The 17592-nt window shown below is 39.3% G+C and overlaps 1 protein-coding gene across 2 annotated transcripts in view; it reads right to left on the reverse strand.

Moving 5' to 3' along the window:
* RALBP1 (ralA binding protein 1) overlaps positions 1-17098 on the reverse strand; it is a 35203-nt gene extending 18105 nt beyond the window's left edge. Inside the window, exons 1-4 of one of the 2 annotated variants that reach the window (XM_063299107.1) lie at positions 16905-17098; positions 7223-7519; positions 3999-4457; positions 1206-1555 (exon numbers count right to left, since the gene is read on the reverse strand). In XM_063299107.1, the coding sequence (XP_063155177.1) occupies positions 1206-1555; positions 3999-4457; positions 7223-7466 (1053 nt within the window). In that variant the 5' untranslated portion in view covers positions 7467-7519; positions 16905-17098. Of the gene's footprint in view, positions 1-1205; positions 1556-3998; positions 4458-7222; positions 7520-10540; positions 10641-16904 lie in introns of those variants that run through there. The other variant, XM_063299108.1, reaches the window with a different exon arrangement.
* Positions 17099-17592: the final 494 nt, after the last annotated feature.

The raw sequence follows: 17592 nt of genomic DNA on the forward strand, positions 1-17592 counted from the left end.
CAAACTTATTAACCCTCCTCCCTCTTTAAGATTACGTTACATGGTTGCCTTCTTCCCATATTCCAGCTCTTTTAAACAGCAAATCCATAAATCACCTTCTCTTCAAATTCCTGCAGAGAGAGATACTTACCACCTTTTGTACTAATGATGAACTCCTTCATGCCAACCTAAGTCCAGGTAGGATATGAAATGATTGCCACTGAACTAAACTTTCACTTATTGAGCAATGAATTTTTTATTACCTTACCTTACCTTAAATGAAGTGCTAATTAAAGATGGAAGGACCATAATATCTGAACTCAGTTAATAGCTTGTTTCATTAAACCATATAAAACTTGTGACACACCAGTATTTCCTATATGGCATATTATTGGTACTAATCACCTAACACATAATGCATCTAGCTCATATAAGAAACCATTTAATTAAGTATGTTTAAAATCTGATCATCTGCTTTTGAATACTATAGCCAGTCCAATATTGGTTTGGTGCTAAAGACATCTGATCACACTCCAAAATGACTTAAACTGGGACTTCTGGTGGCATACGAAAAGCAGGAGACTGGTTATGTCCTCAATCCTCAGCACAAATACTGAATCAAATGCCAACTGAAAGTCTATTTTAATTATGAGTCAATTATTTAGCAATGCCTTGTCAGGTAACTTAACAGTGAAATCCCTGTATGCTTTAAAAAAATTAAGAGAAGGCATTACCTAAACTAAAACTTCCAACCAAACCTGTTGTAAGATACCAGTCACAGTGGTCCTAATATCAAAGTTGTCTTAAAATATTAAAAATGCTAAATCTATATAATAAAGGCCATTTTAAATTCTAAGAACTCAAGAGAACTGGAAGCATGGAACTAGACTCAGCTTGGCTAAGCAGCAGTCCTCTAATTTAGAGATCTTGAAGTTCCTACAAGAGTATTCATGGCTTAGCTCACTTGCTTAGTTCCATCTGGAGCATGTGCTCTGTAATTACATTTCAGACATGCGCTCTGCTTCAAAGGGTAGCACAGAGGTTTGGATTATCAGAAGCTAGGACAGTACTGAAATTTGTCTTGTGGGTTCTACCAACTCTTCCACTGATACGGCCTATTACTCATTACATGTACACTACATGACCCTGTGCAGAACAAGCAGTAAGGTTGCTTCTGGAAATATATTTAAAAACAGTTTGAAATAACAGCTGGCTGGCACACATACCTGGACAGTTGGGCTGAGCACTATGGAAATGTTCTGGATATTCATCTTTGTTTCTAGCTCCTTTGCAATGACGTGGTCCATGTGCACAATCAGCCAGGAAATCAAAAGGAAGTTACATTCTGGTAGCTCTTTCAGGAGGCGCTGGCACTCCTGCCGTTTCTCAGCCTCCAGGCTCTTCCCACAAGCATCTTCAAAGCGAGGCATCAGCTCTTTGGTAAGCAAGTTTTCAGGAAGTTCACGCAGGTACTGTTTCAACAAGCTAGCTACTGTATTGGGCTCATACTCCTCTAGATTGGGGGATTCTTCTCGGTCATACGCAGCTTTTAGCTCATCCACCTTTGATTTAATTCCTTAAAAACATTTAGAATGATTTTTAAACCCTTTGAAAATAAAAATGAATCATAGTTACAATATTTTTCTATCACTTCAATGAACAGTATCACTCACTTGTTTCATTTCACCTTTCACCTAAGAATTCCAAGGAATTCAGGATGTGTCCTTCTAAGTAACAATCTATGAGATGGGCTGAGATGCGAGAGAATGACTGGACCAGAATCTCTCCCTAAGAAAAGTCGTTAGATGGGAATTTGAAGCTGACTATTTCACCAGCTATTCTATCCGCAAAAGATAGCGTAAGATTGGTGACAGCCTTAGGAAAGGCAAATAACTGAAAAACCAACCTAAATCCTACCAAAATTCAGAGAAACACACTTAATCAGAAATACTACTTTACTTATGGGATTCTATCTTTAGTTGCTATTAAAAGCTCTTCCTGAAAAATACTCCACATTGGTTTTCCATCCTATCTTCCTTCTGTACAGTAACAAATCACTGGGCCCAAACTCAGAAATAATAATAGTACACAGGGATTGCAAATGAGGGCAAATGAAAACATGCAACAGAAGAAAAGATCTGGCCATCTCTCAATGACAGAAGAGGCAGCAGGAAAATAAAGAGAGACAGGATTATAATTTATAGATTTAGGCATTCTCTCCATTCCTTTAGATTAAAAACTATGCCTAAAAAGACTCTCTGCACCTATCAGATTATCAAAGAAGAGAGTCTCTTCCTCTATGACCAGCATAGTAAAATGGTAGGCTGGCAGAGAGGGAATAGGTCACGCTAATCCTTCTCAAAGGCTTTAGTCTCTTAGCAGTCTACTAACTTGTATGGACTTAACTGAAAGATTATGATAAACAAACAAATTGGCTTCCTTGTGTTATTTGGACTTCTGCTTATGCACTTCCTGATTCTTATATAGATTTTTCTTCAAGCCTAGACACAGAGCAACCCTAAGCTGTTACTAAGAGACACGTGCTTTCTGCTATGCTCACGCAGCATATAAACTGCTATCCTAAAAGCAGAAGACCAAGCTTCCCCCGCCCCCCCCAACCATTCCTATCCTTCTGCCAAGTACTAGGATGCCACAGTGGAAGTGGCTTTCAAATTTGTGGGACTTAAGCGTAAAAGCTCTGCATGTAAGATACTCTACTTGCAAAATATTTATTTTCTGTGCAGTTTTGTCTTTAATCTCTACTTCTGAATTTGCATTCCTTGTCAAAACAGTCTGTGCATTACATGAATATTGCTGGCATCATGTCTTTCACAGGTGGCATTCACAGTTTAAAGTAGGGCTGTATAATTAAATACATGACTCAAATCATTGTTAATTTTAAGTGGGTCAAAGTTATACAAGTACTATGAATGCTAATCATCTTGGCATTACTATCAGCATGCTTTCTTCAGATCTAAGCTAAAAATTTTAACTGCTGCTTGGCACTTTCTCTGTTTGAGGACACCTACAAATGAGAACTTGGTATTTAAATTCCTTTTGGAAGAAAACCAAAATGAAAGTGTGGGAAGAAGAAACAAATTAATGTATGTTCCCTGCCTGCTGCACTTTTTGACAAATCACTACTTATTAGCACTGTACCTTCTTACCCAAAGTAAATAAAAATATTACTTATTTATTTAGTCAATTTATATGGCCGCCCAGCTCAATAAATGACTTTGGGCAGCTAACAATATTAAAAGAAAATAAAAACAGATTCATATATAAAAATTAAAAAATACACAGCAGCCAAGAAAAACCATAACAACCATTAGCATAGCCAGGAGATGGGCTCCCTCACTCACACAGGGCCCCAGGAAAACAGCAGCAATGACAGAACCTAGCAGACATAGGATGCAAAACTTACATAAAAACATAGGAAGCTTCTTCTATACATTTATACTATTGGCCTTTATACTGTTTTGCATGGAACTTTCTGCATAGAAAAAACATACATTATAATTGAGCTACAGTCCTTCTCCATGAACTACAGATAATAATACATCACCATGCCAACTCTGAACATTTTACACCAACACAGTCCTATTGACATCCAGAACAAAGTGCCCAGTGCAGCTGCAAAGTGTCCTGTGCCAATTTAAAAGTCTGAACTGGGCTTATCAAGGAGGTGGCAGATGGCAAAGGACACTGTTTGGAAATCAAAAGCATCCCTGGCAATAAAGAATTCTTTACCCTCATCTGCAGGACATTGTGTTAACCAAACTAACTTTCAAAACACGTCTATTAAATAAATCACTGAAGCTTTTTAAAATATACAAACATGTCTGTGATTCTTCCAATCACAACTAATTCAGAACTAATAATACATTCCAGATAAGTGTTAACCCCTTTAGATTTTACGGAAGCATCCTGAAGACAGAAATATGATTGAATTTAAAAAATCATGAGGCAACAAAACCTCATCAGGCACATGAAATCTACCTTCAGGTGAGCCACTGTACCTGAAACTCTGTAGATGCCTTCGCATTTCATGCCGTATTTCTCTACATAATCTATACATTCCCGGAAAACTGCTGGTAGGCGGATGCCATCATACAACATGGTCCTTTCTGCTGCATCACTCAAAGGGACTCCAAACACAGGCCTGTGCCTGGGAACATCCACCGGTGGCATTTCTACCTCTTGAACTGTTTTTTTCTTTTTCTTCTTCTCTTTCCATTGTTTAACAACATCTGCTGCTGTCAAGTCTTTTGATTTCTTCTCTTTATGCTTCTCTTCCTTGTGCTTGTCATCTTTATGCTTTTCATCTTTGGGTTTTTCTTTTATCTTAAAGTCCTTTTCCTTCTTTTTGGAAAAACTTGGCTTCTTAAAAACATGAATCCCTTTAGAGCGTTTTAGCTTGGAAGGACTTTCAGCTTCATCCCCTGAGCTATCTTCCTGAAAAGCTGCGTAACCTTCCGCTGTTGGGGGAAAAAGGAAGAACAGAAATAAAATAAAATGTTTAATCTATATGTAAGAAAAAAGCTAGTGCTGAACTCTAATGTGCTCTTATTCAAAACACACACTTTGTTTTGCACAACTAAATAGGCCAAACATTAGGAGCTTTTCAGGACATATTCTCCTTCCTTAGAAAAATCAGATCTTGACTACTTACTGGCTACTAAACATGGAATTTTATTGCTATGTGCAGTCTGAATTCATTACAAGTAGCAATGCAACTGTTTACATGATTATTCTGAAAATGTCCCACTGAGTCTAATGGGATTAGGCTAAGAATTGTAACTCTATCACAGAACAAAATCTTGTATCAAAGTGAATACAGAATTGATCTATAAAGTCATAACCAATTTAAATGGCACATAATCTCAGTTTAAAACCTTAAAAAAACAATGCCAGATTATTTTTCAGTTCTTAGTTTATTTCAGAAATCAGGGAATGCGGAAAGTAGTTTTTAAACAAAACTCTGTGTACCCACAGTAAATAATTGTCATGATCCTAAATCAGTACTTTAAAAGTACATTTAAAAAGTTGTTAAAAATGGCAAAGAATATAATCCCAACCTGACTCATTCAATCACTTAATTTTTCTTTCTTTTTCAAAACACTAAACCAGATATTCTAGAATATAGATGTATTAATGTCCTTAGGCCCATTTTCTAAAAAGAAAGAAAACTTATTTTTCAACTCAGTTGGCAAAGTCATTCCAAGCATCCTGTCTCTTTATGAACTACTCCTGCTGAAGTGGGTTATACAAGCTGCACATGTGATTTCAATTCCACAGGCATAAAATGAATTTAGCTCTTACTGCAAATTACAAGTTCTTTACAGCCTTTGAAATATATGCACAGGCATCTAATAAACTACACCTCTTCCATAACTAGCCCTGCCTAGTCTGTAGGTAGGAATAGGAAAATCAGTTTTAAGCAAATAAACACATACACCTATAATTAATTGCAACACAAATATTATGATATCAGGAAAGATCAAGGAAAAGTCTGAATGCAATTAAAGTTTTCAGGCAGCAAAACTTGATAATAATTAGACTGCCAGTGGAATTTCCAATACAGTTGATGTACAGTGAAACCTCAATTTAGCGGACTAACCAGGGGGGAGGAGTCCATTATTCCTGACTGAGATTAAATCAAACAGCATGTCAATGTAGCAATTCATATTATCTGAATGATTATACCATTGCACAAATTACCTAGATCACCTGGGTAAGTTGTACCAAAGTCTACTAAGTCATGGTTTTGCTGTATTCCTGAAGCTTGAGTAAAACTGTATGTCCTATAGATACAGTCCAGCCTAGAAATAAGAACTGAGTGCATGTGTCCTGATTACCAGGAAACACACTGAGACGAGGACTTGGTCTCTAATATTTATTAGTAGTACTTAACAAGAATCCTAACAAACTGAGAAGGCGTGGGAAAACCCAGCCATATAAACCCCAAAGGTTAAGGCGGTCCCGATCTGTGTCTCTTTGAATGGCTGAACAGTTCCTCAGTGCTACGCATGCGCTTGACAGTCTGGGTGGGAGCCCCCTGCTCGCCATCCTTACTCATGACAGCATGACTGAGAAGTGATAGCACTGTTCAGAAAGCACAGCTGGATGAAAGTAAAAATTATGATTTTTAAATACATACAGATTTTCAAATTGTTGTGCCAAGATCCTGCCAATGTTCTAGTCCTTCACATATAGGCTTGGGAACTACTTCCAATTGTCTTCTACTTGAATTCAATCCAACCCATGATTCACAAATACTTCTGTCCGCTTTATATGGATCCACTAAGCTTGCTTCTGGCTACCAAATATTCTCCTACAGCGGGACCCCCAGAAATTCTTGGACTACAACTCTTGGAATCTTTTACTACTGATCATGCTGTCCAAGACAGATGAAAATAATACTCTGTGAATTTAAAAGTTCAGCTCCAACATAAATTCCAACCCTCCATCCAAGCTGGCCAGCTGTTTTCACTGGGACCTTCTTTCTTATTTATTTGAATTTCTTAGCTGCCTAACTACAACAGACTCTAGTTACAAAGTGTGAAACCAAAAGGGGCAATAACAACAACAAAGAAGTACAACCCCAGGATGCAACACTAATTAAATTTCCCTAGAAGCTGATTATTAGTTCCAAATAAAGATACACACAATTGTTTTCTACATATCTCAAATTCTGTATACTTATTTTCAGAAACCAGAATAAAAATAATTTAAGAATTAAATCTTTTTCATTGTTTTAATATTCAAATTTGTTTTCATACTTAAGAAAATGCTAACAATGTACTCATTAATAAAAGTGATATTGTACTGTAGCTATTTAAAGGTTATTAGACTAACTGGTCAAATAGGTATGTATAAAACTAGCCATTATCATAAAAAGGAATGATAGATATTACTTTGAAAATGGAAGAAGACATCATATTAGCATTACCACGTGGAAATACTTTTATAGTCTTCATTCAGAAATTATGAAAACTTTTCCATTTTCCAGATGTCTGACAGCTCCAGAATGATGGGGGTTCTCATGGTTAAAAAAAAAACCAAAAGGTATGTTATGAATTTCTTCATGCCTTAAAGAGCATGAAGGTTATTTTAAAACATGGATATCATCAACATTCAAACTTCAAATAAATAAATAAAAAACATTTGACAAAGAAACTGGGTCATGAAGAAAAGACAATCAACACACTGGTAGTATACAACTTTTCTTAAAGTTACCTACTTCTTTTCTCCTTTTTCTTAAATTTTCCTTTCTTCTTCCCATGTTCTTTCTCATCATCAGACACAATATCAGGAGGTTCGTGGAGGCTGTCATGAGGTGGGGAAGCCTCACCCGTGCGATATAAGCCAGGGAATTTGGTTGGGCTGATTTCTTCAGAGCTTGGGGTCCTGGCCAGACTTCCACCATGCTCTACCCTGCGGTGTTCGCTGGGACTGCTTGTAGGAGGCAGGAAGCACTCTGTCATTCTTACTCTCTTGCACCACAGCAGAACAGTATCCTGTTACCTGTCCATTACTCCTGCAACAAGAACACAAGCTGAAACCCCAAAAATATTCTCAGGGACAAATAGATGTTTTCAGTGCCACACAGGACAACAGTACTTGCATCAAGCTGCAAATTTAGACAACTGTAATTTAACTACCACCCTAAGCAACAAACTTTCAATTTGCAGAAAGCAGGTTTGTATAACATCCTGACTGGTATAAGTGCTGCAATATTGTCTTTTCATGTTTTGGTTTGACATAGATTTGTTTCTTGTACCACAACCAAAGACAAGCACCATCCTGAGCTTACAACATGTGATAATGATGGAAAGCCATAAAGTGGCCTTGCTTTGCTGTGGGATGACTATAATCAGAAGGATTTCCTGATGGGAATAGACCCAGTTTGGGATTTGTTAGCAGGCTAGAAAATTGGACTTTACAAGGCACATTCACCATGTGAGCTAAAAGCTGCCGTTTGTCAAAAATGAGCAGAAACTCCAACGACTTTTTTTCCCACTACTTTTTATTTAATATATCAGGAAGACACATCTGGGAAAACAACTTAACTCCATCAGCTCATAAATTTAATTTAATTACCTCCTGGCAGATTCTCAGGATTCATCCATGGAAATTCTCAGTTTACGTAATACACTAAACCTAATCAACAGCTTTAATCAGAAAAGGAAAGTATAATGGCACTTCTGATGATACTGACAGGATAAATATGTTAAGGTTATTTGTACTGTACTTACTACAATCCAAATATATCCTTCCACCATTTCCCAAGCATTTTATTCTTTTCCAGGCAATCCCCTTGTGTTAATTTCTTTAAATAGTCTTGAAATTAAAGACCTCTTAACCCAGAGCTATTCTTTACGCTAATAACAAGATGTTATGTTGAGTATGGGGTAATTCTACAGTTCCTTTGGTATGTAGGTAAGCAATTAATGGGCACAAGTTCCCAAATACAATCATCCTTCCCTCCACCCTCCAAAATACCATCATCTAGTTCTCCAAATTGTTTCCACAATGAAAACAATAAGCCAGATCCACCTTGGTCCTGCTCTAACAGAATCCAGCAAAGATGCCAGAACCGGGATCCAGCAAGGGTTGGAGAAAGCGATCGAAGGGATTTTCTTGGTAGTTTTCCCTTCCTTATATTGCCTTGCTGCCCCAGAAAGTTTCCCAGCCCTCCATAGCAGTTTTTCAGAAGGTATGGGCAGCTGCAAGAGAAAACATGAGGACCTGCCTCTTTACCTTATCTCTACTCTGGATTTAAGCCACTGGTAAAATCTCAGGAACAAATGTTAATGTAAAGAATAACACTTCACCACCATGTCTCTCCTTCCTCTTCTGAGATTCTTTGGTGTGATAAGAAACAGAGGCGCTTCCCAAGTGTTTTTCAGTGGTCATACCTTAGCTGGATGAATATTTGTATACAGATTTTTAAATAAATAAACATAATAAATAAATGAAATCCAATATCCCCAAATGTAATTGATGCCAGGCATCTAAAAACGTTATGAAATGTAGTGCAGCACACCAAATATACTAGGCAGCGACTGCTTCTGAAAGCAGATCCGTGACATCTACTTGAGAAAATATATCCTCAATGTACATTTAATATTTGTGTAAAAGCTTCATAGGTACTTTAAAATGTATTTTGAATGTGCATTGTTGGAGGCTGCCTTTAGCAAACCTGGAAAGCAGAGTACAAATGCTTATATTAGATAATTAATTCCCATACAATGACATCACAGCAAACTAGTAATGGTGCACATCAGGCAGCCAAAATCCTGGCCACATTTATCTTCCCAGTTTCCCCATTTTGTAGGTAGAACTTGTATCTACGAAACAGGAATCTGAAATTCAGTACAACTATTGCAACTGGCAGAAGACAGAACATCTACTTAAAAACATCTTTCAAAATGTCTGCTAAAGCCAAAAATAATCTCAGCAGATGTTCAACAATTTTTTTCACTAACTTTTCTAGAGAGTTCAAAGACTGTCCTACGCTCCAATCCATCCTTTCCCTGCATGTCAAGTTTAAGGCAGGGTTGCGGGATTCATGAAGCAATATAATAATACACAACTATAATGTAGATCTTTAATTTTCAGCCTGTTTACTTGAACTGCAGAATATGGTGCTTGTTTTAGGGCAAACTATGACTTACATAGGAAGGTCTTGCTTTGGTTATAATTACTTTATATCCATGCAGGATAGTGTGAAATTTACCCCCATTCCTGGACCAGGAGGCTTTGCTTATGGTCACTCATGCCTCTGTCACTTCTTACTTGGACTACTGCAATGCGTTCTACATGGGGCTGCCCTTGGAGACCACCCAGAAGTTACATCTGGTCCAGCATGTGGTGCCGTGAAGACTGTTGGGTGCCCCTTGGTTTGCCCATATCACACTGTTGTTGCACGAACTGCACTGGCTCTTTCTTTCCAGGTGCAGTTCAAGGTACTGGTATCACTTTTAAAGTCCTACATGGTGCAGAGCCAGGTTATTTGTGGGACCACCTCTGAGGGTATCTGCCTGTTCCCCACCAGGCTAGAGGGTGGATATGTTCCAGGTTCCATCCCTTAAGTGTTGCCATCCAGCGGGACCTAGGAAGGGTGCCATTTCCATAGCAGCCACTGCCCTGTGGAGCACCCCCAGGGATCTGGTAGGCTCCTACCATTTTAGCTTCCTGGAAAGCCACAAAGAGCTGGCTTTCCCCCCCGAGTGTTGGAACAGGGTCAGTTTGAACTCAGGGGGATTGCCCTGTTAGATGTACCAGAAAATACTGGCTGAGGCTCCAGGTTTTTGATTTTACTGTCTTTTGATTTTTATTATTGTTATGAGCCACCTAGAGTTGTGTTTCCTTAGATGGGTAGCCATATAAGTCTTTTAAATAAACAAATATACCATAATAAGTTTTGAATGTTTTTATCAGAAAAAAAGCCCCACAAAAAGTAATGTTGCAAAAAAAAAAAAAAAAAAAGCTCTACGTGGTGGTGATATTTGGGTCATGAAATTGAAGGAGGCTGCTGCTTGTGATCTTCACTGACCTCTGACATTTACTCAGCTGGAGTTGATCTTAGCACTTTTGCCCAGCCTGGGACTCTTCTCCATGTGCCACACTACTGGGGGAACATGTTAACCCAGATCTTAAAGAGAGAAAAGGAAAGGTGTGGAAAACATCTGCTCTAGGCATGTAACTCTAGGCTTGGATTCTTGGGTTGTCCAGCTGAGGTTTAGTAATGATAAAGACAAGTGGTGGTAGTGCACCTACCTTAGAAGTAAGAGAGGGTCTGGCAATCTGTCCAGCCTGGCTGGGCTGGAAATGCAGAAACCTTTGAGACTGCATAAAATACAGGAGAAATTTGGATTTGACCTCCTGTTTTTGTTTATTTCATTTTAAAATAGCCAAACAGGTCTTCAGAATAGGTTGGAATAGTAGTGCCAGTGGAGGGAAAGTTTAATACATTTACTTCACACTTTTTCCCCATCTGAATTTCTCTAACAAGCTGTCACTAGCCCTGAGGCTAGGAGGATTACAGAGATACCTCTTGCATCATGTGCGGCTTGGTATTTGCTTTGCCTGTGAAACTTCATTAGAGATCCTTTTGCTAAAAGTAATTGTAGAGTGATTCATGTGGGAACAATGAATTGCCCTGATAATCTTTATCCCATGATGCTGGTTTTTGAAATGAAAACTTGTTCTACCAGCACAGAGTGTACACTTGAGACATTTTATCCTTTCAATTGAATCTCATGCCATCAAGTGACCTCACCCCAGCAGTTTCATGTAGATTTTAAAGAGGAATGGTGAGACCCCTGAGGCATCCCACATCGCAGGGGCCTAAGGCTAGACTTCTCCCCCACAACACCAAATGGAACTGGCCACAAAGGAAGGAGACAAACCACTGCAAAACAGTGCCTCCCAGTCCCTGAAGCTGGTCCAGAAGGATACTACTGTCAGTGGTATCCAAAGCCACCAAGAGAACCAGGAGGGTCAGGACAGTTGCACCACCTCTGTCTAAAACCCTCCAGAGGACATCTACAAGCATGACTAATGCCATCTGCATACTGTAACCCAGCTTGAACCCAGACTGGAAGGGGTCCAGATAATCTGATTCAAGTAAGTCCATCTGCAGTTGAAAGGCAGCCACCCTCTTAACAACCTTCTCTAAAAAGGGAAGGTTGGGGACTGGACAAAAGTCTATTGGATCCAAGGATAGTCTCTGGAGAAGGGGGCATACAACTGTCTACTTCAAGGCAGGCAGTACAACCCCCTCCCACAAAGAGGCATCAACCACCCCTTCGACCCAATCACATGACACATTCTGGAAGGCCTTGTTCAACCAGGAGAGGCATGGGTACTTGGCACAGGTGGCTGAGCCAACTGCTATGAGGACCCTGCCCCCATGTTAAAGCATTGCAAGATTTAACACGTCTATTTTATACTCTAAAAATTCCTGAAACACTAAAAAACAAATACACTACCAGACTGAACTTATTTTGTCCAAGTCTGCTAAATAGTGATCCATTATATTGATGTAATGGATCCTTATTTAATGCATTTTGGAGGTAACAGACCAAATTTTCATCAGATATCTCCCAGATAAAACAGACAAGTCCCCTGCATCTGAAGTAGTCCAGACAAGGGAGTTAATTTTATTAATTTACCTTAATGTTACGACACTGGCAGCAATTTATGTCATTTGCATAATAAGATCATTATGCCAATGATGTCATTTTGCATAGTAAACTGATACAAATTATGACATTTTTAGCAAAGTGTTGCAGATGACATAAATCATTGCAAGATCATATTTTAACATTTAGGACATTTGGGAGTAACGCACACTCCTTCCCCCAAATGGCCCGATAAAAGGTTTCACTGTAGATACATACACATACACACCTCCACACAAAAACTTCCTCTGACCTATTTCACATTCCCAATTTGTTATTAAACAGTTGCAGTAACACTCAGAAGGTTACCAACAATTTACTTTTCATGCAGTTTGCCAGCAAAGCTTCAGATAATTCAATTTATCATTAGAAGTCTACTTCAAATGTTATTTCAGAAGAAAAATAAATAAATATTGCATTTTCTACTTCTCTGGGGCTGAACTGTTTGGAAACGTTATTACTCTTTTCAATTTTCCCAGTTATTCAGCTTCAACCATTCCTTGCATTCAGAGATGCTTGCTTTTGATAGTATGTTACCTCTATTCTACACATAATTAATCTATGGAATTCATTTCCACAAGCTGTGATGATGGCTACTGATTTGGATAGGTTTAAAAGAGGAATAGATATATTAATAGAAAATAGGTCTATCAAGGACTTTTGGTATTGAAGAACCAAGTTATCTCGTGGCTGAGGAAGCATACTGTACCTCCAAATAGTAGTTCCAGGACAACAGTGTATGAGAAAAGATATAACTCTATATCCTGCTTGTGTTAACTTCAGCAACAGCTGGTTGGCCTTTGAGAGAAACAAAATGTTGGAATGAGATGTGCCTTGGACTGATCCAACAATGCTGTTCTTATGACATCTAGGTAGACAAACAATTTGATATAATAAATCTATCTATGACAGAGAATACCAAAGGACCCAACCAGCCACAGTTCAGTACTTCTGAAGATTCAAGTAATCCTATAGGAAGTGTGGCACATAGATATCTACCACAATGAAACCTAAAAGTAGATTGTGCCAGTATCTGGAGAGGGAAATATGTATTATTTTATTTCATAGCCAAGACACATATTGTGACTGCCAAGTTCCTGTTCCTGCCCTTTTCCTGCCCACTTGGCTAAGGTGAAGTTCTATGTAGCAGCAACCTTTCCTCTTGAAGAAAATGGAAATAATCATGCTAATTTTGCCCAATACTCAGCAAAGGCACACAAAACAACTGAAAATGCTTGACAGAAATTTTTCTTTGTATTTTATTTTAAAATCATGCTCTGATATCTCTGTTTTAACAGCAGCTATCACTCTAACCATGACACGCAACACAAAAGTAGGATGGGACTTTAAACATAGAACTTTCACATCTGCTTCAGCTTGAAAGAGTAAGAAGTATTTTAATGGCAGCCAAAATTACATGTAAAACTGAACGTGCATATGTTCCCCCTCAATAGGGTATAACAATTCAAAGTGTTTGCACAACGCATACTATATATAGGTAGAAACCTGATTTAAACAGTATTAGAATAGGAATGATCTTTCTTGACTGAAATTCAGATATCATTAGAGCTGTAAGAAAGAAATCCAACCATGAGGCTGCAGCAACCCGGAAACTTTGATAATGTATTAACCAGGCTAAAGTTTGATGTACAAAACTTTAGGAAAGCTGCTGCTACTTAGAATATGCTCACTCAGTGCAACCAGAGCAATTATGATTTCCCAGGGAGGGGACAGCTGACAACAAAATCAAGCAGAATTATATAAATATAAACATATGTAAAATTCCCTTTCCTTATCAAATTCTTCATGGTATTAATGGCTATATGGAACAGCCTAATTCTAAGCTAAGGGATGCGGTGGCGCTGCAGGTTAAACCGCTGAGCTGCTGAGCTTGCCGATCGGAAGGTCGGCAGTTCGAATCCACATGACGGGGTGAGCTCCCGTTGCTAGTCCCAGCTCCTGCCAACCTAGCAGTTCGAAAACATGCAAATGTGAGTAGATTAATAGGTACTGCTTCGGCGGGCAGGTAATGGCATTCTGTGACTGTCATGCTGGCCACATGACCACGGAAGCGTCTACGGACAAATGCCGGCTCTTCGGCTTTGAAACGGAGATGAGCACCGCCCCCTAGAGTCGGACACGACTGGACTTAATGTCAAGGGAAACCTTTACCTTTACTAATTCTAAGCTAAAACAACAATATGTCTAAAGTAGCACAAGTAATGTTAGCAACTTTTCTGGACCTCGCATGAGTTCCAGTTTTAATAAAAATACTGTGGACTTTTACATGTATTATGCTGCTGATAATTAGCATAGGTAAAATCTAGAATACCCATTAAAAATCACAAGGTTACATAATTTAATGAAAACCCAAACATACTGTATTAAAAGCCATCTATAAAGAATACTGCTCCTGCAGGACACTTCCCAACTTATCTGTATCTTATTTTTCTAAATGGACTTAAATTTAGCAGATTGGAAAATCTAAAGAGCAAATATAAAACAATAATTATAAAAATACTGCAACCATAAAATGGTAATAATTGCAATTACAGCATCAGATGAAGATAATTTTAAAAAAAGAAATAATTATAGATCAAAAAGCTGTTGGAATAGATGTTTTTCTAGCCTATCTGTGAAGAGAGAGAACTCCATTTTGGGAAGAGGATGGCAGCCCAGAGCCTTTAGTACAATCATTGAAAAGATTCTGTCTAATTATATTAGAACAGAAAGCAAAGCCTCTAAGACAAATAACAAGCTTCAGATAGGATTGAGGAAGAGATTACTATTATTGAAATAACCTTGTTCTAGACCACTTAGAGTTTTAAACTAAGCTAAACAGACAAATGTGTTTAGGACTGACAATATGGTCCAATCAACATATGGCAAGCCACATTTTTTCCAATTTATGTTGAATTTTTTCAAAAGAGTTTTGCAGTAATCTAACCTAGATATAGTCAGAGAGTGAGTAATTGAAACCAAGTTCAACATATTTATGAATCAGTCAAAATAATTTAAAAAAACAGTATCCAGGCCACAGCTGCTTATGTATCCAGGGAAAGCACAAGATATATCAGTTGATTATTATCAACTGATCATATTAAGGGTCACAGAGAACAGTGATGGCATTTTGTATGCTAAAACAAATGGAGAAGACAGATAAATATACTATTCCGTATCTGCTGCAAATTACAATGGGAAGACTGCGAAATGAAACTTTTATGTTAATAGAAGCTTCAACACAAAAAAAATGATCTGTCTGAGACTGTAGGTCTATAATAAATACAAATGGCCAGTTGTATCAGAGTGTATCAAAGGAACCAAAGATCACAGGTGAGGTACATATTTATATACCAATAAAGTGGGAAAGGCTGGGAAAGTAGTGAAAGGTTTAAGCAAAAGATGTAGGAAGGACAGAGAGGATTAAAAAGAAAAGAGTGAAGAACAAAGCATTCTCCATTGTAACATCATGAAATTTCACAAGCTAACTAGTACATATTACCAGCATTTTTACCTATTAATTTCTTCCCAGCCTATTGATTTCCTCTCAATCTAGCCAGAGGACTTCTTCCTCATAATAAACACAAAGATTGGTTTAGGCAGAATTGACTACATTATTTATTTCAATTGCACACTCCATGACAGAGAGAAAAAGAGTGGGACAAGCTGCATTGTGGGGGGAGACATTTTGGAACCAGCAGTTCTAATTTGCAGGCCGCTAACACACACACACACACACCTGTGAAGCTTGATATTCATACATCTACATACAGCTTGCTTTGCACATTTCCATACCAATTCTCAATTAACAGCAGCTGCTGGCACAGTGAGTGTAAATGCATACTCATGAACATTTACAAAGGTCAGTTTAAGAATATTCCTTTTGTTTAGAACATATAATTATCTTAAATATAGCATACAAAAGATCTTAACAGAGATACGTATAATTACAAAACATATATCTTTAAATATATCTAATAATTGAAGTTGCCACTGGAATTCTCCCAACAATCCAGACATAGTCTGCTTGCATGCCTGGTTATTCACAGAAATCAACCAGAAGCAGTAAACAGAGAAAGCAACTACTGTAGATGTTTTGGATTACAACCCAACAAGCCTTACTGTTGCTCAGGGCTCAGCAGGTCATATGAACCACCTCTGATGACCATGAATTAATTACCACACACCAGACTTCCCCAGCCTACTACTCTTCAGATTAGTTGGGATGGCAAGTCTCAAAATTCACATCTAGTAAGGGATTCTGGAAGTTACAGTCCCCATGCATCTGGAGGCAACCTGGCCCTTCTGACCAGAGCCACAAAAAGGCTTTCTACGAATTCAGCGTCGAAGTCTCGTGTCTTCGAGCAATGGGCAGAGAAATCCGAGTGAACAATGGTAAATGGCAGGCAGACTGCAGCGCATTCATTAAAGGTCTGATTCCCAAGTAGGAATACAACCTGAAAGCACTGAGGGCAGCCGCGTCGCATCTCCGGAGGGCACCCCACGACAGCCAAGCACCTGAGCAAGCAGGGTGCGCGGGAACTGACAGCGCAAGTTCCAACCAGAACTCAGGGCGCTGTACGGATCTGAGTACGCATGCGCATTCCACAGCACGCGTCAGCTACTGCCCATCCCCACCGTGGTCACCGAGGGGCGGCCTCCCTTGTCGGCAATGGACCTTTGGTGGAAGAGAAACCGGAATATGGGAAGGCCGTGCGCGCCCTTAACACTGACCTGAGGAATGGGGAGACGTATCCTGCCGCTCGCAGGACGGCTGCGCTAACTTCACCTTCTACCCAGCATCATTCACACCCCGCTCTGCACCCCCAGCCCGCCGTTGTCTGCTTGCAAGGTCGGATATAGGAAACAGATGGAGGCGCATGCGCGGTCGCCCTTTTCCCCCGTCTTTCTCGGTTCTGTTTCTTCCAGCCCATCGGCTACGGAGGGTAGAGGTCGGAATTAAGCGCGCACGCGCATGACGCACAGGGAGGGGCCGTCATAGTGGCTGAGCGACCGAGCTTCTCTGGAGGAGCGAAGAATGAAGGCGGAAGGGTTGCGCCTGCGCATTCATTCTCGCTCCCTGTGTTGGTTTATAGAATAGCCTGAAGTCAGGCTCGCGCCCTCCCGCTTGTGATGCATTTCGGGAAATGTAGTCTTCTAAATCCAGGGAGGGGGGACGAGGGAATTTTGAATTGGGAGTACTCGTGCGCCAGATCTATGCGTGGCAATCTCGTTTGAGGAGGGCGAGGATTCGTTCAGAATACTGCCGCACATCCTGGGCCCGCCTACCTAGTGGTTAAGCGGTGTGCTGCGCTCCCTTATTGGGCAGTACTCCTGATTGAACGTGCATTTAAACCGGTGTTTTTCAAACTTGGCAACTGTAAAATGTGTGGATTTCAACTCCCAGAATTCCTAAAACAGC

This window comes from Candoia aspera, chromosome 3 (assembly GCF_035149785.1).
Source record: "Candoia aspera isolate rCanAsp1 chromosome 3, rCanAsp1.hap2, whole genome shotgun sequence".
NCBI classification, from domain to species: Eukaryota; Metazoa; Chordata; class Lepidosauria; order Squamata; family Boidae; genus Candoia; species Candoia aspera.